The sequence below is a fragment of the Labeo rohita genome, unplaced genomic scaffold, assembly GCF_022985175.1.
Source record: "Labeo rohita strain BAU-BD-2019 unplaced genomic scaffold, IGBB_LRoh.1.0 scaffold_260, whole genome shotgun sequence".
Lineage (NCBI taxonomy): Eukaryota > Metazoa > Chordata > Actinopteri > Cypriniformes > Cyprinidae > Labeo > Labeo rohita.
This window is the reverse complement of record NW_026128880.1, coordinates 1-25,448: the sequence shown is the minus strand read 5'-3', so window position 1 is coordinate 25,448 and position 25,448 is coordinate 1. Positions and strand designations below refer to the sequence as shown.

The 25,448-nt window shown below is 33.4% G+C and overlaps 8 gene segments (V, D, J or C); all 8 read right to left on the bottom strand.

The window, feature by feature from the left end:
- Positions 1 to 10,865: 10,865 nt before the first annotated feature.
- On the bottom strand, positions 10,866 to 11,728 carry LOC127159893 (T cell receptor alpha variable 4-like). The segment is given in 2 exon segments: positions 10,866 to 11,407; positions 11,601 to 11,728. Coding segments are annotated over 2 exon segments (346 nt in total).
- A 666-nt stretch (positions 11,729 to 12,394) lies between these two features.
- LOC127159881 (T cell receptor alpha variable 12-3-like) lies at positions 12,395 to 12,983 on the bottom strand. The segment is given in 2 exon segments: positions 12,395 to 12,747; positions 12,849 to 12,983. Coding segments are annotated over 2 exon segments (393 nt in total).
- Positions 12,984 to 15,562: 2,579 nt separating this feature from the next.
- LOC127159892 (T cell receptor alpha variable 18-like) lies at positions 15,563 to 16,361 on the bottom strand. The segment is given in 2 exon segments: positions 15,563 to 16,018; positions 16,172 to 16,361. Coding segments are annotated over 2 exon segments (351 nt in total).
- A 143-nt stretch (positions 16,362 to 16,504) lies between these two features.
- Positions 16,505 to 17,410, bottom strand: LOC127159880 (T cell receptor alpha variable 8-3-like). The segment is given in 2 exon segments: positions 16,505 to 16,854; positions 17,377 to 17,410. Coding segments are annotated over 2 exon segments (384 nt in total).
- LOC127159879 (T cell receptor alpha variable 12-3-like) lies at positions 17,407 to 18,005 on the bottom strand. The segment is given in 2 exon segments: positions 17,407 to 17,756; positions 17,865 to 18,005. Coding segments are annotated over 2 exon segments (390 nt in total).
- Positions 18,006 to 19,808: 1,803 nt separating this feature from the next.
- On the bottom strand, positions 19,809 to 20,448 carry LOC127159878 (Ig kappa chain V region 3381-like). The segment is given in 2 exon segments: positions 19,809 to 20,122; positions 20,293 to 20,448. Coding segments are annotated over 2 exon segments (354 nt in total).
- Positions 20,449 to 21,395: 947 nt separating this feature from the next.
- Positions 21,396 to 22,049, bottom strand: LOC127159877 (T cell receptor alpha variable 38-1-like). The segment is given in 2 exon segments: positions 21,396 to 21,748; positions 21,859 to 22,049. Coding segments are annotated over 2 exon segments (393 nt in total).
- A 1,567-nt stretch (positions 22,050 to 23,616) lies between these two features.
- Positions 23,617 to 24,221, bottom strand: LOC127159895 (T cell receptor alpha variable 12-3-like). The segment is given in 2 exon segments: positions 23,617 to 23,972; positions 24,077 to 24,221. Coding segments are annotated over 2 exon segments (396 nt in total).
- Positions 24,222 to 25,448: the final 1,227 nt, after the last annotated feature.

Genomic DNA, 25,448 nt, shown 5'->3' with positions numbered 1-25,448 from the left:
AACATTGTATTGAATACTGAAAATTGTTACATTGAAGTTATTTTCCAAAAGGCTGCATCCATTAAAAGTAAATTTCTTCAAATTAAACTTTAAGTTTATGTACAGCAGGCAGTGTTAGTTTTTACTGCATAATTGTGTGCACCATCTGAAATTACAGGGGTACTGTAATACTGGAATTGAATGAACCTTCCCCAAACTCCCCCAATGTCATTCATGAAATGTAGTAATTAAGGTAGAAATTAAGATATTTGTGCACTAAAATAACTATCCTGAACAGAATTTACAGGTGTTACCACATATTTTATCACATTCAGGGCTGGATAGATTGGGGTTTTGATTGTGGTTTTTACTACATAGTTTCAAAGTGAAAAGAGCTTCAGGTTTTTGTATGACATGTCTCATCTTTTGTATCACTGGGGTACTACTCTTAGAGCACAATAATAGTGAGCTGAATCTGACAGACGTACATTAGTAATAGTGAGTTCAGTGGATGTACGTGATGTAGTCGACTGAAACCGTTGATCAGAGGTGTCTTCATAACTATGTGATCAGGCACCTTTGAGTAATAAATACTGTGGTTCTCTGTTGGGATACTGTCTGTACCAGTAAAGCCAAACATCTTCACTATTTGTACTATATGAGCAGCTCAGCTTGACAGTTTCTCTGCTCTAGAGTTTTTTTCTGTCCCTTTATCTGGCTCAATACTGTCTCCAGCCACCAAACCTGTCAACAAAAGGAAACAAATAAACTGATTTTTGATTGCAAAGTTTACAAAAAAAACGTAAACACATTTTACAGCACATGACAAAAAAAAAAAAAAAAATAAATGAAAACATACTATATATCTTTTAAATAAACTGTTTAATTTGAATAATGTACCTGTTCCCACAATGAGAATCAGTATGACGCATCTGTCCATGTTCAATCAGATCAGTTCAGTTCTCTGTTGAGTCTCTCAGTGCTCTGAGCTGTAAGTCACTGCAGATCAGTCAGAAACACACGCAGGAACTTCCTGCATTTTAAAGGCATGGCTTAAATACTTGATGTTCTTTTTGTCTCTGTCTAATTTCCTCTCATTTCTCATGAACATGAAAATATTAACAATATTAAAGAATATTGAATATCTAGTCTAGCTAGCTTTATTTATAAGCATAATTTGGAACAAGAAAGAGAATGTATGCACTATATATTACACATGAGAATCATTTTAAGATATTTTAACATTTTTATTTGTATTTTTAGTTTTAATTACACAATTTTCTTAATTAATTTGTCAACTATGATTGTAAGACAGTCATGTAGGATTTTAATATTCTTCTTGTTTATATTGTCAAAGGTTCACTATTATTAAATTATTTGTTCTATCATTAGATTTTGGTTTTAAGATTTATTTATTGTTTTGTATTTGGTTTTTCATGTACTGTGGTTAAGTGTTTTTTCTAAGACGGCAGCTGATTTTTCTAGCTACCTGTGATTTATTTTCAGTGGTTTTATTATTTTTTCTTAAATACATAAAACACAATTACAAATATAAAAATTATAGCTTTTTACAGGTTTTTGTAGAAAGCTGATGTGTTTCCTGTCACTGTGGGCACCAGAGCACAGTAATACAGAGCAGAGTCTGATACAGCAGCAGAGAAAATCTTCAGATCCACACGCTTGATTTCTTTTCTAGCTTCTGAAAATAGACGTAGTTCAGGCTCAGATTTGTTTGAATATTCAGTGACAAAAAGTAAAAACTCTGGTTTTGCTCCAGGATACTGGCGATACCACTGGATAGTAACACTAGTGCCGCTAATGACACTGTAGTTACAGGACAGAGTCACATTTTCACCCTCAGAACCATGTTTTTCTGGAAACCATGGTTGTATTGTGTCACCAAAAGAACTTCCTTTGAAAAAGAAAAGGTCCTTAATTATTTAAACAGTAAAACATTGCCACAAATAGGCTGTATAAAAATGGATTTTTTTTAAAAAAATTTTTTTTGGTACTACATATTGATTGAATGAATATCTTACCCATGCAAAATTGGATTATTATACAGGTGAAGAGAAACATGATGTCTTGAAGAGTGACGACTACAATAGTATCTGAGTAACTGTAACTGTTTCATTCTGTCTGACACTCTCAACAGTGTAAATAAGCTCCACCTGCTGCTGGAGTTTGTTTATTCTAGTGTAAAACATGCTCATGTCAAAAACTTTACATTTCAGAGCTTGTAGTCCTTGTCAGGATGTTTATTTGTTTTAGTCATAGTGGGTTTCAGAGCATAGTAGTAAACAGCAAAGTCAGATACACATAGATCCTGGATTGACAGAGAGCTTGATGTTTTCTTGAGATCTGCATGAAATCTTTCCTCTTTCTTTTTCACTGCTGCTTGATCCAGTCGAGAGTTTACAGAGCATGTAAACTGGGAATCCACTGGTTTTATGTTGGTACGAGTAAAGAAAAGGGGGTCATTCCACGAAATCTGTGCGTTTCTGCGTCCCTAAGAAATAATCAAACATAGATTTAATAAGACAACAAATAAATGTGCAATAAAAAAAAAAAAAGCATAATACTATGAATGCTTTCATCAGGCTACACAAAAAGTTTGAATTAAATATGACAGAGTAATTTAAATAGCATTTATGCTGGTAAGGTTTTTGGCCTGTCCACTGGACTAACATTTTACCACTAGCAGGACTTTAATTTGCAAAATGAAGGCAAAATGATATAAAAATCACATTTGCATATTTTTCTGGAAACCATGGTTCATTGTTAACCAAAAGAACTTTGGCATAAAATGCAAGGGCCTTAATAAAAACAATAAATCATTTTATATACTGTGTATAAATGGATTTTATTTTAAGGATTTTTTCCATAATAAACAAATTGTTTGAATGAATAATGTACCCATGTCAAAGCTGAATTATTATACAGGTGAGGCTACATCATCTTTCAAACAGGATTCCAAAACAGTGTTTGAAACACTGTTTCATGTTTCACACACTCCTCAATAATGTTCTAATGGGGCTGCTGAAGTGTGTTTATTCTTCCTTTCAAAAACTGCACATTTTAGAGCTCTTAGTTCATGTTAGGATGTTAGACACGCACAGATTAATTTAGATTATGACACACAGTGTTAACTTTTGAAATGAAATGGTTTTAATTAAATTATAAAATGTTCTTGATCCAGTCAAAAGTTTAAATAATAAAAGTCCCTATCTGACTAGTTTTTTGTTGGTGCTAGTAAAGATAATGAAAACAGTCACTGGTTTGTAAATGCAGTCATTCGAACCATCTTCTGTTCAGAAGCTTTTTGAACTCTTGTTGGCTGATTGACAGAACTTCCCAAACTCTGCAGGAAATATAAAAGAAAGAAATCATGATCGTACATGTTCTTATGTTAGAATAATACAAATTTGTTTAATTTGGACAACATAGAATTACTTACCAAGAACTGCAGCCATTGACACATCCCTATTTGTGATTTTGATTTGTTGCAGGCAATATTAGTCTGAACTTTACCAGGCCAGAATTGTTTCACAGTATCAACAGACATTATACACATATAGAAGGATCTTAAATAAGACGTTTTCAACAACTTCATAGATTATGACACACAGTGGCCAACATCTGAAATTACATAGTATTAATTAAATTATAAAATGTTCTTCTAAGTGACAGAAGCTGAAATAATTAATAAAGATTCCTATTTGACTTTTAACTTGGTTTTCTCTGTAGAGAAGTAAAGAACTCCTTAAACTGCTGCACCAAAGCTAAAAAGCAGCACAGTTTCCTAGAATGTTATTGTATGACAGAAATTATAAAGATGCTTTTTACTGGCTCCTTGTTTTTACTGCATGACAACAATTAAGAAATTGAGAATGTATTAAGAATGTATTTTTGCATAAAAGGAACCACATAGATTGTAATATCTAAACACATTAATACTTCTTAGAAATTTTTTAGCAGACCTGAATCAACCACACACAGGTGTGACCACATATTTTATTACATTCAGGGCTGGATAGATTGTGGTTTTGATTGTGCTTTTCATTAGATATTTTTAAAGTGAAAAGAGCTTCAGGTTTTTGTACGACATGTCTCATGTTTTGTATCACTGGGCTCCTACTCTTAGAGCACAATAATAGTGAGCTGAATCTGACAGACGTACATCAGTAATTGTGAGTTCAGTTGATGTACGTAATGTAGTCGACTGAAACCGATCATCAGAGGTGTGTTTATAACTGTTCATTGACCGTGCATTTTCGAGTAATAAATATTGTGGTTCTCTGTTGGGATACTGTCTGTACCAGTAAAGCCGAACACTTTCACTACTTGTACTATATGAGCAGCTCAGCTTGACAGTTTCTCCTTCTTTAGAAGTTTTTTCTGTCCCTTTATCTGGTTCAATACTGTCTCCAGACACCAAACCTGTCAACAATAAGCATATATAAACTGATTTTTGGTTTGTGAAAGCAAACATGTTTTACAAAAATACAAATGACTACAATTATAATACCAATATTATACCTGTTCCTACAATGAGAATCAGTATGACACATCTGTCCATGTTCAATCAGATCAGTTCAGTTCTCTGTTGAGTCTCTCAGTGCTCTGAGCTGTAAGTCACTGCAGATCAGTCAGAAACACACACAGGAACTTCCTCCTCTCTGAACTTCCTGCTGCTATTCATGATTATGTTTGAATAACTACACACTTTTATTAGAGAATTTTATAAAAAGATTTACATAAGGTTTTACATCAAAAGCAATATGAGATGTCTTGATGGAGTTCAGCTTTCTCACTATGTGCAAACCATCATAGAGATAATAGTGGTGCATAGCAAATAATTTCCAGATAATATGGGTGAAAAAATGCCATCCTGTAGCATACATGAACCTTCACTATTTATTGCACATGAGAATCATTTATTTAAAATATTTTATTGTTTGTTACATTTGACAGTTTCCTGAATTAATGCTAGTAAAAGGCAGTAACTGTAATTTAATGTAATGTAAATTTCACATTGCCACACAAATGAACACATTATACATAAAAGAAAAGAAATCTGTGTCTACCTTTTGATTTTGGTACTACTTGTGATTTTCATTGGTTTATAATACTGTAATTGCCACTTGCAGCTTCTTTCTCTTTGTTTTAATCTCTGTATTTGTGTTTCTCTTTTGTCTCTCATTGTAACAGGTTTTTGTAGAGAGCTGATGTGTTTCCTGTCACTGTGGGCTGCAGAGCACAGTAGTACAGAGCAGAGTCTGATACAGCAGCAGAGGAGATCGTCAGATTCACATGGTTTTGTTGCCTTTTTTCAACATTAGCAGTAAATCTTGGATCTACATCAGACCGCTCAGCTTCACTTGCACTGCTGTAGGTGAGTACGAGAAATTCAGGTTTTGATTTTCCATACTGACGGTACCAGTGGAGATTATCTGTATATCCAGTGGTAGGGGAAAAACTACAGGATAATGTAATATCTGAACCCTCCTTATCAACAACATCTGTTTGGTCTGGATTGATGACATTTCCAAGGACAGCAACTGAAAATAAAGGTTTTTTTTTTTTTTTTTTTTTTTTGTAATTTTTTGCTGAAATGTTTTAGTAAAATTGTTAACCAAAAATACATAAATAAAATAATAATGCAAATAAATACACATACCACCTGAGACACAGAACAGAATAATTGAATGAAGATCCATTGTACAAGTGTTCACTCTGAGAAGAGTCAGACTGAATCATTTCAACCACAGTCTCTGTCAGACACCAAGATCATATGATCACTGAGTCCCTCCTCTCTGAGCCACATTACACCTGAATTGCAGACATTGAAAAGAGAAGATCTAATCACATGAATGATTGTAACATCTGTATGAATATTTTTTTTAAATATTATTGCCTTTGTGAGAATAACAGAATAACATGATGCTTAAGCAGAAAAATACATTATAATTAAGTAATTATAATGATTCATCACTATTTGATAAGGAGTGACAGCTTTAATTACAGTTATTTTGTCAGTAATTAATGCTATTTTAAATAGGGAAGTGTTTTAGTCAGATTAATTCAGATTCAGAAACATTTTAAATCTCATTTTGTGCCTGGCTCACAACAATGTAGCAATCTGCCAATCAGTGTTAAAATACAGATAAATTCTACTCTGATAATTCTTTAACAACAAAAACAGATGAAACTAACCCTTGTGCAACCTTTTGGACATTTTTGTCCTTTTTTTTATCATTTTGCCTGTGTTATTGGCAGGTGCATAAATTTTAGCACAGGTGTGTATTTTTATTAGAATTACTATTTCACCCCCATTTCCTTTAGTACATCTATTTTGCACTAGGTACAAAAATAGTTCCTCTCAGGACCTTAAGGACAAAAATGTCCCCATTGAAACCCTTTAAAACTGCTATTTTTAATTGCAGTGCCATTTAACTGTAAAATTATACAATTTTAATTAATAGACTTTCATTCTGTTGGCAAGGCTTAACATTTTTTTTTTTTTTACCATTTATTACCAATGGTGTCAGTTTTTGTTAGATTTGGCCAATAAAGCAAATACTCGCTTTATTCCTGCTTTATTATAGAGCCAACTGGATAAATAATGCAGCTATAATTGTGTGGGTGTGTTAGTATGGATGTCAGAATGTGGTTTGTATGTGTATCATAAAAAAAAAAAAAAAACGTGTGTGTGTTTGTAATATTTGAAAGAGAAAAACTACTGCAAAATCCAACCACTGTGTGCACCTGTGGAGTTTTGCTGCCATCTAATGGGTAAATTCTGGTACTGCGCCCAAACAAAATCTTACTGAAAGCTCATTTTTTGAGATGTCAGCCTCAAATTTGGAACACAGCTTGTTTAGATTTATTAGCTTTGAGGTATTAGCTTTGATTTTCTAGCAAGTTTAGAGTTCAGTGTCTTTCATAAAATATATATTTTATATAAAATTTTGTTCATGAAGCATTTTCTTAAACTTAAACCTCTATAACTTTTTTGGTTTCACTTTTAAAACATTTTCTACTTCAGCAATAATCTGCCATGGGTCTTCTTTAAAATGAGACCAAACTTAAGTCTGTTCTCCCAAGCTTCAAATTTGTATGACAGTTTTTTGACATGGACATTTTTATCCACTAAAGACCTATGTGCAACTTTTTTTTTTTTTTATTGATGCGCAAGGGTTAAGTTTCCATCATGCATCATAATCTAGTTGTTCATGTGTTTGCAAGACAATTCTAAAATGTATAGCAGTTTAAAGAATAGATGGGTGAGTAATTTAAAATTTTTGGATAGTAGGAATTGTGGTTTTCTGTTGAGCCAAACATTTTCGCTACTTGTACTAGTATGAAACCGATGATCGAATGAAACCGATCATCAGAGGTGTCTTCATAATCTGACCATGAATTTTTGTATAATAAGAATTGTGGTTCTCTGCTGGGATACTGTCTGTACCAGTAAAGCCGAACATTACTATTTGTACTATATGAGCAGCTCAGCTTAACAGTTTCTGTTTCTTTAGAGGTTTTTTCCGTCCCTTTATCTGGCTCAATACTGTCTCCAGCCACCAAACCTGTCAACAATGAGCACATATGAGCTGATTTTTGATTTGGTGAGAGCAAAGTTTACAAAACAATATTGCAAACACATTTCTAGCCATGTTTTACAAAGATACAAATGACTAAAGTAATATCAGTAGCCTTTGTGGTTTGAGATTTTAAAAATATCAGAAATATTTATGTACCGAGTTTCATTAATGAATCAGTAATTTACCTGTTGCCACAATGAGAATCAGTATGACACATCTGTCCATGTTCAATCAGATCAGTTCAGTTCTCTGTTGAGTCTCTCAGTGCTCTGAGCTGTAAGTCACTGCAGATCAGTCAGAAACACACACAGGAACTTCCTCCTCTCTGAACTTCCTGCTGAGGTTCATGACTGTCATTTAGCTGTTTTAGATAACTATACTATTTTATTAGAAAATTAGATGTTGTATATGAAAAGATTTGCATGAGCTTTTATATCAAAAGCATGTTATTTAAACAATTTTGAACACTAAAGCGGTAATTAAGGTGCATAGGCCATGTAGTATTTCTACAAAAAGCATTAATAAAAAAAAAACTCAATAAGAGCCAAAATAAAGCCAACTGTCAGCCAGTGAAATATACTGTGCACTTTACACTGACCGTTACCTTTAAGTTTTAATTAATTTATTTTCATTTATTTACCATTTTAATTCACTAATTTAATTAAATCTATAATCGCTTAAATTTTAGATGCCTGTGTTTTTCACTTTTCAGTTTCCTCATATTTATTATCAGGCATGGAAATATTATGTTATGAAAACCTGAATAATACGTATTTTTTCCTTATAGAGTTGTTTTGTGTTATATAATTTTTGAATATATACATTTCAATTTTCTGTATAATTTGGACAAAGAAAATGTGTAACATAATGTTATAATATGATGTGTATGATGGCACTTTTCCACAGTACCATTATATGTAACTGAAATTACAGACTCTTAAGAAATGCAGAGATGTTGTGATTCTCTTCCGCTTTCTGCATCTGTTAGGCAGCAATAAATTCAAATCACTCTGACTGCTGGGAGGAGTCTGTCGGTCTCAGTGAAGACTGTAATATTGTGTATATGTAAAACCATATCACTTAACTATGTCTTTACGTACAATCATTAATCTTAGAATATACATACAGTATTTATCCATGCATTTGATTAGTTTATATCACTTTTATTCACTGAAACTCACTGCACAGTCTGTAATTACACTGCTCTGAATTGTTTGATTGGTTGGTCAAATGAGGAGCTCAGCGCCAGCCATATATTTCCTAATATTTACCACTGTCCATAGCAATGCTGTATAGTCTTGAAAATGATCTCAGATGACTTCAGTATTACTGTTTTTTAAGCATTGAATTGAATACTGAAAGTTATTTTCCAAAAGACTGCATCCATTAAAAGTAAATTTCTTCAAATTACACTTAGTTTAACTACAGCAGGCAGTGTTAGTCTTTTACTGCATAATTGTGTGCAGAAGTTAGGCACATACAGCGGCAGCTTAAATTATCAGTTGCTACCAACATTATAGATTATGCCACACTGTGGCCAACATCTGAAATTACAGGGGTACTGTAATACTGGAATTGAATGAACCTTCCCCAAACTTCCCCAATGTCATTCATGAAATGTAGTAATTAAGGTAGAAATTAAGACATGTATTTGTGCACTAAACTAACTATCCTGAACATAATTTACAGGTGTTACCACATATTTTATTACATTCTGGGATGGATAGATTGGGGTTTTGATTGTGGTTTTCACTACATAGTTTCAAAGTGAAAAGAGCTTCAGGTTTTTGTACGATATGTCTCATGTTTTGTATCACTGGGCTACTACTCTTAGAGCACAATAATAGTGAGCTGAATCTGACAGACGTACATCAGTAATAGTGAGTTCAGTGGATGTGCGTGATGTAGTTGACTGAAACCGTTGATCAGAGGTGTGTGCATAACTTTGTAATCGGGCACCTTTGAATAATAAATACTCAGGTTCTCTGTTGGGATACTGTCTGTACCAGTAAAGCCAAACATTATCACTATTTGTACTATATGAGCAGCTCAGTTTGGCAGTTTCTCTTTCTCTAGAGTTTTTTTCTGTCCCTTTATCTGGCTCAATACTGTCTCCAGCCACCAAACCTGTCAACAATAAGCACATATGAACTGATTTTTGATTGCAAAGCAGAGTTTACAAAATAAACGCTTTCACAATTTCACAGCACTTACCAAAAAAATTACAAATAATGAAAACATACTATAATCGTTTAAATAAACTGTTTAAGTTGAATAGTGTACCTGTTGCCATAATGAGAATCAGTATGACGCATCTGTCCATGTTCAATCAGATCAGTTCAGTTCTCTGTTGAGTCTCTCAGTGCTCTGAGCTGTAAGTCACTGCAGATCAGTCAGAAACACACACAGGAACTTCCTGCTTTTTAAAGGCATGGCTTAAATACTTGATGTTCTTTTTGTCTCTGTCTAATTTCCTCTCATTTCTCATGAACATGAAAATATGAACAATATTAAAGAATATTGAATATCTAATTATAGTCTAGCTTTGTTTATACCTAGAATTTGGAACAAGAAAGAGAATGTGTGCACTATATATTACACATGAGAATCATGTGAGATATTTTAACATTTGTTATTTTTATTGTTTAGTTTTAATTACACAATATTCTTAAGTCATTTATCGACTATGATTATAAGACAGTCATGTAGGATTTTAACATTCTTGTTTATATTGCCGTCTGACTATTATTACTTATTACTTCATCATTAGATTCCCTCATTTTAAGATGTTACATATTGTTTGTATTTGTTTTTTCATGTACTGTGGTAAAGTGTTTTTTCTACTTTTAGATTTTTCTAGCTACCTGTGATTTATTTTCAGTGGTTTTGTTATTTTTCTTACATACATAAGTATACAGTATACAGTATAAATATTACAGCTTTTTACAGGTTTTTGTAGCAAGCTGATGTGTTTCCTGTCACTGTGGGCACCAGAGCACAGTAATACAGAGCAGAGTCTGACACAGCAGCAGAGGAGATCTTCAGATCCACACGTTTGATTTCTTTTTTAGCTTCTGAAAATAGACGTAGTTCAGACTCAGATTTGTTTGAATATTCAGTGACAAAAAGTAAAAACTCTGGTTTTGCTCCAGGATACTGGCGATACCACTGGAGAGTAACACTAGTGCCGCTAGTGACACTGTAGTTACAGGACAGAGTCACATTTTCACCCTCAGAACCATGTTTTTCTGGAAACCATGGTTGTATTGTGTCACCAAAAGAACTTCCTTTGAAAAAGAAAAGGTCCATAATTAATCAAACAGTAAAACATATATACACTGTAGGCTATATGCAAAGCTTCTTGGATTTTATTTAAAAAAAAAAAAATTACCAGGTGTTACCACATATTTTATTACATTCTGGGCTGGATAGATTGTGGTTTTGATTGTGGCTTTCACTAGATATTTTCAAAGTGAAAAGAGCTTCAGGTTTTTGTACGACATGTCTCATGTTTTGTATCACTGGGCTTCTACTCTTAGAGCACAATAATAGTGAGCTGAATCTGACAGACGTACATCAGTAATAGTGAGTTCACTGGATGTGCGTGATGCAGTCAACTCAAACCGATCATCAGAGGTGTGCTCATTATCAACTGATGACCGTGCATTTTTAAATAATAAATACTGTGGTCCATTGTTGGGATACTGTCTGTACCAGTAAAGCCGAACATATTCGCTACTTGAACTATATGAGCAGCTCAGCTTGACAGTTTCTCCTTCTTTAGAGTTTTTTTCTGTCCCTTTATCTGTCTCCAGCCACCAAACCTGTCAACAATAAGCACATATGAACTGATTTTTAATTAGGTCAAAACAAAGTTGATAAAATAATATTTCAAACACTTTTCTAGCCATGTTTTACAAAAATGCGAAAGACTAAATCAATACCCTTTGTAGTTTGTCATTTTAAATCATCATAAATATTTACATACAGAGTTTAAATAATAAATTGAAAATGTACCTGTTCCCACAATGAGAATCAGTATGACACATCTGTCCATGTTCAATCAGATCAGTTCAGTTCTCTGTTGAGTCTCTCAGTGCTCTGAGCTGTAAGTCACTGCAGATCAGTCAGAAACACACACAGGAACTTCCTCCTCTCTGAACTTCCTGCTGAGGTTCATTATTGTCATTTAACTGTGTTAGATAACACTGTTTTATTAGAGAATTACAGAGTGTTGTATATTGAAAAGATTTGCATGAGCGTTAAGCGTTTACATCAAAAGCACCATGAGAAGCATATCAGATGCCATTGTTGATGCCATATCAGATGCCAGTGTTTTTCACTTTGCCAACTTCCTCCTATTTGTTATGAGCATAGAAATATTAAGTAATGAAAAACTGAAAAATGTCTTTTTTATGAAATTTTTTATGTTTCAATTTTAAGTATAATTGTTTAATATAATTGTACAACAATGTTGTAGTATGATGTATTGTCTTATCATAAGAATGTAAATCATAGCAGTAACTTAATCTGAATGTGTGTGAACACTGCCATCCTGTGGCATACATCAACCTGCCCTATTAATGGCACATAAGATTCGTTTGACTTGTTTTATTGTTTGACAGTTTTTTTTAATTACATGTATTAAAGAGTAGCTTCATGGGGATTTAATATAACTTGAATGCACACAGATGCATGCATTTTAATTAAAAGAAGTGGTCTAGTTTATGATTTTGGTATTACCTGTTATTTTTTTCATCTGTAATTGGCACTTGCAGTCTTCATCTTTGTCTGTGTTTCTCTCTGTTCTCTCATTGTAACAGGTTTTTGTAGAGAGCTGATGTGTTTCCTGTCACTGTGGGCCTCAGAGCACAGTAGTACAGAGCAGAGTCTGATACAGCAGCAGAAGAGATCTCCAGATCCACATGTTCCTTTTTTGTAATGTTAACAGTGAATCTTGGATCTACATCAGACGGCTGAGCTTTGTTTGCACTGGTGTAGGTGAGTACAAGAAATTCAGGTTTTGATCTTCCATACTGACGGTACCAGTAGAGATAATCTGTACCTCCAGAGGCAGAAAAACTACAGGATAGTGTAATATCTGAACCCTCCTCATGAACAACATATGTTTGGTTTGGTTTGATGACATTTCCAAGTACGGCAGCTGAAAATGAAAAAATGTTCCTTGGTAACTTTATAGTGAAATGTTTGAGTAAAATTGTAAACAATAAATTAAATTAAATTAATGCAAATAAATAAACATACCAGCTGAGACACAGAGCAGAATAACTGAATGAAAATCCATTGTAGAAGTGTTCACTCTGAAAAGAGTCAGACTGAATCCTTTCAACGACAGTCTCTGTCAGACACAATATGAACACTGAGTCCCTCCTCTCTTATATTATAAGTCAATTCAGAAGTGCAGGAGAGAAGAAAGATCTATTCATATGAACAACTGTTACTGTATTATTAATCTGTGAACCTTATTTAGGAAAAAAAAAAGAAAAGCTGGGTGTGCCAGCTTTAATTAAAATGATTTTGACAGAAATGATACAGTACATACGAACATATGATGTTTTAGAGTTTTTTCTCCATCAGAGTCGCAAACATTTTAAATGTCATTTTGGACCTAACAACAGTGTAAAGTCATGTGAAACACATGTACCTCTCCATCAGTGTTACATTAGATAAATTCTAATTTGGTAATTCTTTAAAACAAAATCATATGAAACACATACTTATGTTTACATCATAAATCATTCCACTTGTTTACATGTTTGCAAGACAAGTATACTGTGCACAGCCTTTAAACAAAGAAAACACTTTTACATATTTAAAATTAAGTTGAATTCATGCAATTAAATAAAATTACATTGCTGTGACCCAACAGAGGATAAAGTTTGGAGAATGGATAGACAATATTATATTGATTTCATGATTATTATTGTAGTTCATTTGACTATTACATTCAGTCTGACTTTATTATAGCTTGTACATTTCAGAAATGTGTATTGTAAACAAACATATGTTGTAATATTGAGCACCTGCTGCCTTCTTCTGGTTCACTGCAAGTATGGTATAACTGAGTCTGCAATCTCATACAGATTCATGCAAATAAACATTATTTGCATGAATGGCAGAATATTCTAAAGTGACTGGTCAGTTAAAGCAGTGTATTGTATGGATTTGTTTTATAATGCCACACAAATTTGCATACTGTTAAAAACCTGGCCTTTTGACTAACTTTGGAATCGTTGTTTTATTTTTTGATCATTTTTGCATTAGATTTATGTTTGCGTACTAGTTTTCTTTTACTGCCTCTGTGTTTCTCTCTTGTCTCTCATTGTAACAGGTTTTTGTAGAGAACTGATGTGTTTCCTGTCACTGTGGGCGCCAGAGTCTGATACAGCAGCAGAGGAGATCTTCAGATCCACATGTTCCTTTTTTGGAATATTAACAGTGAATCTTGGATCCACAACAGACTGCTGAGCTTTGTTTTCAGTGTTGAAGATGAGTACAAGAAATTCAGGTTTTGTTCTTCCATACTGACGGTACCAGTGGAGATAATCTGCACCTCCAGATGCAGTAAAACTACAAGACAACGTTACATTTGAACCCTGCTCAGCAAACACATCTGTTTTGTTTGGATTAATGACATTTCCAAAGACAGCAGCTGAAAAAAGGTACATTTGTGAGATTAATAGTTTTTTAATAGAGCTTATTTTTAACAACAAAAAAATGTATATTTATATAATAATTAACCAAGTAACATACCAGCTGATGCAGAGCAGAATAACTGAACAAAGATCCATTGTACAAGTGTTCACTCTGAGAAGAGTCAGACTGAATCATTTCTACCACAGTCTCTGTCAGACACTAAGATCATATGAACACTGAGCTCCTCCTCTCTGAGCCACATTATATCTGAATTTCGACATCAGATCCAGTCACATGACCTGATGTTACAATTGTATGATTACCAAACAAATCAACCAAATTGATCTGTCATCCTTATTTAAGAATATTACCTTATGAGAATGAGACTATTGTAATGATGTTTATACATTTGGGTGTAACGTCATTAACTGAAAAGATGTTGTCAAATTAGGTCTTTAGTGTTCGTTTTTCTTTCATTACAGTCACGTTTTGAATGTTATTATGAGTTATGGATTTGCTATACTTATAACAGTGTACCATTATTTAAAACAGTTTATATGCCTATTGCTGTTAAGCATAAATGATATCCAGTTGTTAATGTCGGAAGACATATATAGCCTTAAATCAAGAAAACACTATTACTAAATTATATTGAAATCACTACATTAACACTTTAACTGTCACCGTCCCCCCAGTGGGATGCCACTGAAGTTTACTTCACCATATTACAAATAAATCCTAATCTAATCATCACAAACTATACATCGTTGGAAAGGTCTAAGACTCCTAAATAGATATTTTACCATATTTATGTGAAGTAATAATAGATTAATATATGTCAAGAGTGCAACTTAAAAAAATCTACATCATAACATGAGTTCTGACCTTTGTCACAAACTTTCTTCATTGCCTTTTTCCCAATCACGCTTTAGAAATCATGAGACATTATATATCAGTTCAAATCTCAAAATTCAAATATCTATATATATATATATATATATATATATATCAATTAAAAGGCATTTTAAAATCAGACATTGCATTACCGTAGAAAATGTACATCAAAATCATATTACAAAATGTTTTTAATCATGAATTATAAAAAAGGTAAGTCTGGACAGTGCATTTTTATGTCTGTGTTCAAAAATGAGAGTGACAGTTAAAGGGTTAAATCATGCAGTCAATATAGTAATAATTGCATGATCACTGTTGTTGTTCATTTTATGTTAAATATATTTAAAATTAATTAAAATAAACAGTTACCAACATGACGTGGACATACTGTTAGTGGTTCTTTTCTGAAGTTTCTCATATACATTTATGCTTTATAACAAAGGCCTTATTCGGTTTTACACAGGTGTGACCACATATTTTAGGATAGATTGTGGTTTTGATTGTGGTTTTCACTAGATATTTTCAAAGTGAAAAGAGCTTCAGGTTTTTGTACGACATGTTTCATGTTTTGTATCACTGGGCTCCTACTCTTAGAGCACAATAATAGTGAGCTGAATCTGACAGACGTACATCAGTAATAGTGAGTTCAGTGGATGTACGTGATGTAGCCGAATGAAACCGATCATCAGAGGTGTCTTCACCAGAATTAGATCGGGCACCTCGGAGTAATAAATACTGTGGTTCTCTGTTGGGAAACTGTCTGTACCAGTAAAGCCAAACATATTCACTGTTTGCACTATATGAGCAGCTCAACCTGACAGTTTCTGTTTCTCTAGAGTTTTTTTCTGTCTCTTTATCTGGATAAATGTCTCCTGTCACCAAACCTGTCATTAAAAAGCACAAAAATCAGATTTTTGATCTGTGAAAGCAAGGTTAACAAAACCCCATTGCAAACACATATTACAGAACTTATACAAAAAAGTATTACAACAAACTAAGTATACAGAGTTTTGTTAATTATTCAGTAAATAACATACCTGTTCCTACAGTGAGAATCAGTATGACACATCTGTCCATGTTCAATCAGATCAGTTCAGTTCTCTGTTGAGTCTCTCAGTGCTCTGAGCTGTAAGTCACTGCAGATCAGTCAGAAACACACACAGGAACTTCCTCCTCTCTAAACTTCCTGCTGCTGTTCACATTCATCTATTTGTTGTTGTATACTGTATAATATATTTATTTGTATTGAACTGTTGGATAATTATACTTTTTTATAATATAATTTTGTGTATAAAATGAGTATTTGAAAAGCAAAGGCAACATTTCATATTCTAAACAGGAGAAGCATGTTATAATTTCTTGACTGAGATTCAGCTCTTGTGTTTTTGTATGTGGTTTGACTTGAGTTTTCTCACTGTGGGCCTCAGAGCACAGTAGTACACAGCAGAGTCAGACACATGCAGGTTCTTGATTGTCAGTGGAACTGAATCTGATGACACTTCAGAGTGAAATCTCTCCTGAAACTGAGCATCATTATCTTTTCCTCCATATTTGCTTCTCCTCAGGATGTATTTAGGAATGTCATTATCTCTCTGGACGTACCAGAATAAAGTATCCTGTGCTGAATATTCTTTATATTTACACTTTAATTCTACTGATTTTCCTTCACCTTCAGTCACATGTTTGTCTGGCTGAACAACTGTGTCCTCTGATCTGCACTCTGTAAAGATATAAGAATATTTAATAGACAATACAATACAAAATATAAACAACTTACATAAATATGGAACTGTATTAAATGCAAATTCATACCAAGAATGAGTAGTGTGAAGAAAAATATATTCCTCAACCTGTGTGACATGACTGTATCTATGTTGAAGTCTAGAAAAATCAGTAAATATGAGAGTATTGCTTTTGGTATTATAATGAGGATCCTAGGTGGAGTTTCTGGAGATCTATAAAAGCTGCTGTACTGTCAAATGTAATATTGAGCATCTGCTGCCCTCTTCTGGTTCACTGCAAGTACTACATAACTGAAACATTTCCTCATACATTTCATTTTATTGCAAAAGAAGATATTTGTTTTCTGAATTTACCAGTTATTTTAAAACGACTAATAAGAGCTGTATTATAGGGACTTGATGTAATTCATTTTTCATGCTGCCAAACAAATTTTCATTCAAATTTTTGTTTTATGTTTTAATCGTTTTTGCATTAGAATAATTACATATTTGTATACTACCTCTCACTATCTCTGTGTTTCTGTCTTGTCTCATAGTAACAGGTTTTTGTAGAGAGCTGATGTGTTTCCTGTCACTGTGGGCGCCAGAGCACAGTAGTACAGAGCAGAGTCTGATACAGCAGCAGAGGAGATCTTCAGATCCACTTGTTCCTTTTTTGGAATGCTAACAGTGAATCTTGGATCTACAACAGACTGCTGAGCTTTGTTTGCACTGCCGTAGGTGAGTACAAGAAATTCAGGTTTTGATCTTTCATACTGACGGTACCAGTGGAGATAATCATTAGCTCCAGAAGAAAAACTACAGGATAATGTAATGTCTGAACCCTCCTCAGCAAAAACATCTGTTTTGTTTGGTTTGATGTCATTTCCAAAGACAGCAGCTGAAAACAAAGAGGGACATTTGTCATTTTTGTGAGATGTTTTTAAAATAACTATTAATTTTTAACAAACAAAAATATATAATAATAATAACTAACCAAATAACATACCAGCTGAGGCACAGAACAGAATAACTGAATGAAGATCCATTGTACAAGTGTTCACTCTGAGAAGAGTCAGACTGAATCCTTTCAACCACAGTCTCTGTCAGACACTAAGATCATATGAACACTGAGTCCCTCCTCTCTGAGCCACATTATATCTGACTATGACATCAGATCCAGTCACATGAACTAATGTTACAACTATATGATTACCAAAAATTGAATTAATAATAAAAATAAAACAAAATTGATCAGTCATCCTTATTTAAGAATTTGAACTTATAAAAACTAAATATATTTTTGCATTTGAATACATCAAACTGAAAAGATTTGAAATTCAATACTAATAGTGTTAGCCTTTCTTCCATTACAGTTACATCTTTTTTTGGATTTATGTACATCCATTTTTTGGAAAAATGGGGGGGGCGGAGTAAATTTCTTTATTTTATCCATTCAAATGGTTAGAGCCTTTTTTTTTTTTTTGAGTTTGGATGAAAAAGCAGGCTGCTTTAGGTAAATTATCAAGAATGAACCGTTATTTTTGCCAAAAATCGTAACGTCTTACTTTAAAAGATGTGATAACAGATCATTTGATATGGATGAAGCTAATGTCAAAGTTTGTGAGATCGCGATAAACTGAGATGAATGACAGCGTTTTAACGATTCTAGAGGAAGTTTGCAAATGTGATCTTTGGTTTTATACAACAGTTATACAAATGAACAAGTTAATATTAAGTGACTTACATTTTAAAAACACTGCTGTCTAAATATTGCTGTATTTCGTCAACAAAAATAGTTCTAAACAAAGTCACAGCTGAGCCACTGCACATCTCCATGTAAACACAATGGTGTTTTGTTTATAAATGAATCTGCATTTTTAATGAGTCCATGATTCAATCGTCCATTCAGAAAGACAGTCGTTTGCTTTATTCCTGAATGAATCAGCCATTTGAATGAATAGATTGAATTAATGATTCAGTGAGAAAGACTTGAAAGACTAGTGAATTGCTGCCACCTATGGGCAGTTTTAATTTCAGTCATTTAAATTTTATTTCTATATTAAAAGCCTTATATTAAAACATCTTATAACATTGTTATTATGAATTTAATTGCATTCCTACACCTTGTTAAACAGTCTGTAAATATATCTAAATGCTACTTTTGTGTTCTTCTGTAACACCTCTGTAGATTCATTTTGTTGATACTACTGATTTCATTTCATTTGTAACTTATTCTTCCTGATTTTATTAGTTTATAATAAAAAAATAAAACATTTATAAATATAAATGTATGAATTGGACATAAAAATGACACATTTAATAAGGTTAGAAAAATGCCATTTCAAAAAGGTGCTCGTGCTAATCACTTTGAGGAATCAAATATCACCTCATAATGTGAAGGTTAATTTTTGTTGTTGATCAGCAGGTGCTGCTTTTTTTTGACTATGCTAGTTTTTTATTATCTCATTCTTCATTTTTCATCAAACACTAGTGGTCATTAATAAATGACTTTTAATCTACTCAGCTGTTCATGTTAGAAGACAATTGTACTTTACACTGCCTTAAATCAAGAAAACACTATTACTAAATTATACTGAAATCACTCAATTACAATAAATCATGCATTCAGTATAGTAATGATTACATGATCGCTACTGTTGTTCATTTTAGTTTATTATCTACTGTTACCATTATGGTTTTATTTTTTAATATCAAAAATTATTTAAAAATTTAAACATTTACATACAAGATATCTCGACTGAATGCTTCTTTTCTGATGTTTCTCATTTATGCCTTATAACAAAGGCCTAATTCAGTCTTACACAGGTGTGACCACATATTTTATTACATTCAGGGCTGGATAGATTGTGGTTTTGATTGTGGTTTTCACTAGATATTTTCAAAGTGAAAATAGCTTCAGGTTTTTGTACGACATGTCTCATGTTTTGTATCACTGGGCTACTACTCTTAGAGCACAATAATAGTGAGCTGAATCTGACAGACGTACATCAGTAATAGTGAGTTCAGTGGATGTGCGTGATGTAGTTGACTGAAACCGATCATCAGAGGTGTGTTCACCACCTGCTGATCGGGCACCTTTGTATAATAAAAACTGTGGTTCTCTGTTGGGATACTGTCTGTACCAGTAAAGCCAAACATTTTCACTATTTGTACTATATGAGCAGCTCAGCTTGACAGTTTCTGTTTCTTTAGAAGTTTTTTCTGTCCCTTTATCTGGCTCAATGTTGTCTCCAGCCACCAAACCTGTCAACAAAAAGCACAAAAAACCTAGATTTTTGATCTGTGAAAGCAAGGTTGACAAAAACCTATTGCAAACACATTTCACAGCACTTTCATGCACACTTAAAAAAAAAATGTTTTTAAAAACTAAAATTGTATACAGAGTTTTGTTAATTATTCAGTAAATAATGTACCTGTTCCCACAATGAGAATCAGTATGACGCATCTGTCCATGTTCAATCAGATCAGTTCAGTTCTCTGTTGAGTCTCTCAGTGCTCTGAGCTGTAAGTCACTGCAGATCAGTCAGAAACACACACAGGAACTTCCTCCTCTCTGAACTTCCTGCTGCTGTTCACATTCATCCATTTGTTGTCATATACTGTATAATATATTTATTTGTATTGAGCTGTTGGATAATTATACTTTTTTATAATATAATTTTGTGTATAAAATAAGTATAAAAGCAAAGCAATATTTCATGATCTAACAGAAGAAGCATGTTAAACTTTCTTGACTGGAGATTCAACTCCTGTGTTTTTGTATGTGGTTTGACTTGAGTTTTCTCACTGTGGGACTCAGAGCACAGTAGTACACAGCAGAGTCAGACACACGCACATCCTGGATCATCAGTGGAACTGAATCTGACTGAAAGTTTAGAGTCAAATCTTTCCTGGAACTCAATGCCATTATCTCCACCATATTTGTTTCTCCTCAGGATGTATTTAGGAAAGTCATTTGCTCTCTGGATGTACCAGAATAAATAATCTTGTGCTGAATCTCCTTTATGTTTACACTTTAATTCTACTGATCTTCCTTCAACTGCAGCCACTTGTTTGTCTGGCTGAACAACTCTGTCCTCTGATCTGCACTCTGTAAAGGTTTAAGAATATTTAATGTACAATACAATACAACATAAAATCAACTTACATTAATATCCAGCTGTATTAATTAAGAATTCATACCAAGAATGAATATTGTGAAGAGAAATATATTCCTCAACCTGTGTGACATGACTGTATCTATGCTGAAGTCTAGAAAAATCTGTCAGTATGAGAATTATGCTTTTGGTATTATAATGATGATCCAAGGAGGAGCTTGTGGAGACCTATAAAAGCTGCTGTACTGTCAAATTTAATATTTAGCACCTACTGCCCTCTTCTGGTTTTTATTGCAAATGCTTTTTGAATGACGAGACATTCTAAAGTGACAAATGTATTTTCTCTAAAAGGGCTGTATTTTAGGGAATAGATGTAATGTGTCTTGATGTGATTTGTATACTAGCTACATTTCTCTGTCTCACTGTAACAGGTTTTTGTAGAGAGCTGATGTGTTTCCTGTCACTGTGGGCGCCAGAGCACAATAATACAGAGCAGAGTCTGATACAGCAGCAGAGGAGATCTTCAGATCCACTTGTTCTCTTTTTGTCACATTAACAGTGAATCTTGGATCCACAGTAGACTCCTGAGCTTTGTTTGCAGCGTCGTAGGTGAGTACAAGAAATTCAGGTTTTGATCTTCCATACTGACGGTACCAGTGGAGATAATCTGTACCTACAGAGTCAGAAAAACTACAGGACAATGTAACACTTGAACCCTCCTCAGCAGAAACATTGGTTTTGGCTGGTTTGATGTCATTTCCAAAGACAGCATCTGAAAAAGAAGAGGAATATTCATAATTTTTGTGAGATGTTTTTAATAGAACTCATTTTTAACAAAAATATGTATTTATAGGCTATATAATAATTAACCAAGTAACATACCAGCTGAGGCACAGAATAGAATAATTAAAAGAAGATCCATTGTACAAGTGTTCACTCTAAGAAGAGTCAGACTGAATCCTTTCAACCACAGTTTCTGTCAAACACTAAGATCATATGAACACTGAGTCCCTCCTCTCTGAGCCACATTATACCTGAATTTGACATCAGATCCAGTCATATGAACTAATGTTACAACTGTATGATTACCAAACAAATAAACCCAAATTGTAATGATACTTTCCTGCATTGTAACATCATTTACTGAAGTGATTTTGTCAACATATGAATGTTGTTTTAAATTAGAGTAGTTAATGTTAGTTTTTCTTCCATTACAGTCACATTTTGCATGTTATTTGGGGCTTGACTCACAAAGGCCTACCATCATTTGAAATTATTATCTGCCTATTAGTGCTAAATATAAATGTTATCCAGTTGTTCATGATGAACAATTACATGAAATCACCCAATCAATTAATATAATAATGATTGTAAAATGAATATTGTAGTTCATTGTAGTTCATGATTAACTGTTACCTTAATTTTTATTTTTATTATAGTTTTTAAATGTCACATGTTTAGTGGATGTAGGGTGTGTGGCCTTAACAGCCCTGCAGTAAGCAGTGTGCTGTGTGCATGTGATTGAGTAATGTATAGGGTAGAAATTCAGCTAAAATTGCATTAAATCTAAGATTATGCTGCAAGTTTTTCTTGTCAGCTACATTTACATTCCCAGTTCCTGCAATTTTGCAAATTCCCAGTTTATTCCCAATAATTCCTGTTAATTCTCGTATATTCCCGTTAATTCCCATATATTCCCGTTAATTCCCATGGAAAGTTTCCAGTCTTGAAAATTCCCATAATTTTGCAACCCTAGTCACAAGTCACTAGAAGATGAATTGGAATTTGGACTGTTTTGTATTTACACTTTATTTCTATTGAATGTCCTTCAACTTCAGTCATATGTTTGTCTGGTTGATCAACTGTGTCCTCTGATCTACACTCTGTGAAGATGAAAGAATATTTAATGTACAATACAATTCAAAATATAATCAACTTACATGAATATGCAGCTGTATTAAATGAGAATTCATACCAAGAATGAATAGTGCAAAGAGTTATATATTCCTCAACCTGTGTGACATGACTGTGTCTATGCTGAAGTCCAGATAAATCAGTGAATATGACAGTTTTGTTTTTGGTATTATAATGATGATCCAAGGAGGAGCTTGTGGAGACCCATAAAAGCTGCTGTACTGTCATATGTAATATTGAGTACCTACTGCCCTCTTCTGGTTCACTGCAATTATTGCATAAGTGGCATTTGAATTTTAATGTAATAAAGAAAAAACTGCACTATTTCTGTTTTTGTTCCTCTGCTAGTTTATGTATTAAAATTATATTTATAGAGCTATGTTTTCTATTATATAATTATATTATTTAAATACAATTAATATCATATAAATGTATAATATAATTGTATAATGTTTCCCCATGTAAATGTGTTTACACTACCATACTCTGGCACACCTAAAGGCCCTACCTTGTATTATACATGAGAATCATTTGAGATGTTTTAATACTTGTTAAATTTGTTTTATGAACAGATATTCTAATTTTCATTGCAAACTAAACAGAAATTCACATAATATTAAATAGAAAACAGTTCTACCTTTTGATTTTATTCTTTGTTACCAGCTTTGTTACAGCTTTTTCTTACTGTCTTTTTTTCTCTCTGTTTCCGTGTTTCTCTCTTGTCTCTCATTGTAACAGGTTTTTGTAGAGAGCTGATGTGTTTCCTGTCACTGTGGGCTGCAGAGCACAGTAGTACAGAGCAGAGTCTGATACAGCAGCAGAGGAGATCTTCAGATACACATGGATTTGTTCCCTTTTTTCTACTTTAACAGTGAATCTTGGATCTACATCAGATTTCTTAGCATCTTGTGCACTGCTGTAGGTGAGTACAAGAAATTCAGGTTTTGATTTTCCATACTGACGGTACCAGTAGAGAGTATCTGTAGTTGAAGAGGAATAAATACAGGACATTGTGATATCCAAGCCCTCCTTCTCAAAAATGTCTGTTTTGTTTGGTTTGATGTCATTTCCAAAGACAGCAGCTGAAAAATAGAAAGTACAGTAGCTTTTTAGGTAAAACTTATTGCTGCCAAAAAATAAAAAAAAAAAAGACAAACAAATCAAACAAACAAATAAATATACATACCAGCTAAGGCACAGAACAGAATAACTGAATGAAGATCCATTGTACCAGTGTTCACTCTGAGAAGAGTCAGACTGAATCCTTTAAACCACAGTCTGTCAGATACAATTACATCATGTCAGATCTGTGAACACTGAGTCCCTCCTCTCTGAGCCAATTTATTCACATATAGGTAAAAGAGTCAGTTAGACTCATTAATGTAACTTACCCTGCAAAAATTACCCACTTGTTTGATGCCGCTCATATTTTCTCTCATTTTTCATTGCATTTGATGAATCTGAATGCTACATTTGATATTTTTTAAAATGACAATATTTGTTCTAATTAGAATATTAGTTGTATTAAATTAAATGTTTGTTTTTTACACAGGTTATTCAAATTTTCATCCCCTATATAATAACTAACCCATTATTTTTAAGGAAAAAACATGATATAGCCTTGGGCAAAAATCTGAATTTACAGACTTGCTTCATTTTATGAGTTTGAATTGATCACACAAGCCTGCGTGTGTAAGCAGCCATTAGATATTACCATTGAATGCCATTTACTGTGAATCATGGTTACACAGTTCATGAATGAATGACTAAAAGGGCTAGTGGGACATTAATTAAATTATGTCTTTTAGTTCTTACATTTGTTTACAGTCAGTCTGTGTGTTTTTTTTTTTTAAATAAATCTTAACACAATGAGAATATTTTGTTTTGACAGAGTAATTTAATTTAATATGTCTCTGACAGAGAGTGAGATTTCAGCAGTACATATCAGCAAATGAAACTGAATGCCCTTTACTGGCTCCAAATAGCTACTGCATAATAACAATATATTTATACATGTCTTGATGTTTCCTCAGTCAGTTTTTATTCTTATTCTTAAAAGTCAGAATGGTTTTTGATGTCTTAGCTAACACATTCAGTTCTGTGGTAGATTTAATTTATAGTTAAGATAATCCATTCATCTACATTTAGAAAAAGCTACAACAGTCAGAACTGATGGAATGATACAAGGTTTTTGTCTGAGTGTTGAGTGTGTTTCAGTCACTGTGGGCCTCAGAGCACAGTAGTACACAGCAGAGTCAGACAAATGCAGATTCTTGATTGTCAGAGGAACTGATTTTGAAGATGTGTCAATATCTGCACTAAATCTGTCTTTGAACTCTTTATCTTCATCTCCAGTCTTGCCAACTCTGTTCAGCATATATTTAGGGACTCTGTTTACTTTTTGCTGGTACCAAAAAAGAGTCGGGGAGACTGAAGTTTGATATGTACAGTTGATTATTACAGTTCCACCTTCATATGCAGTTTGAAATCTTGTTTTCTGCTCAACGCTGTCCTGTGATTCTATTCCTGTAGATCCAAATCATAAACAACATCAGCAA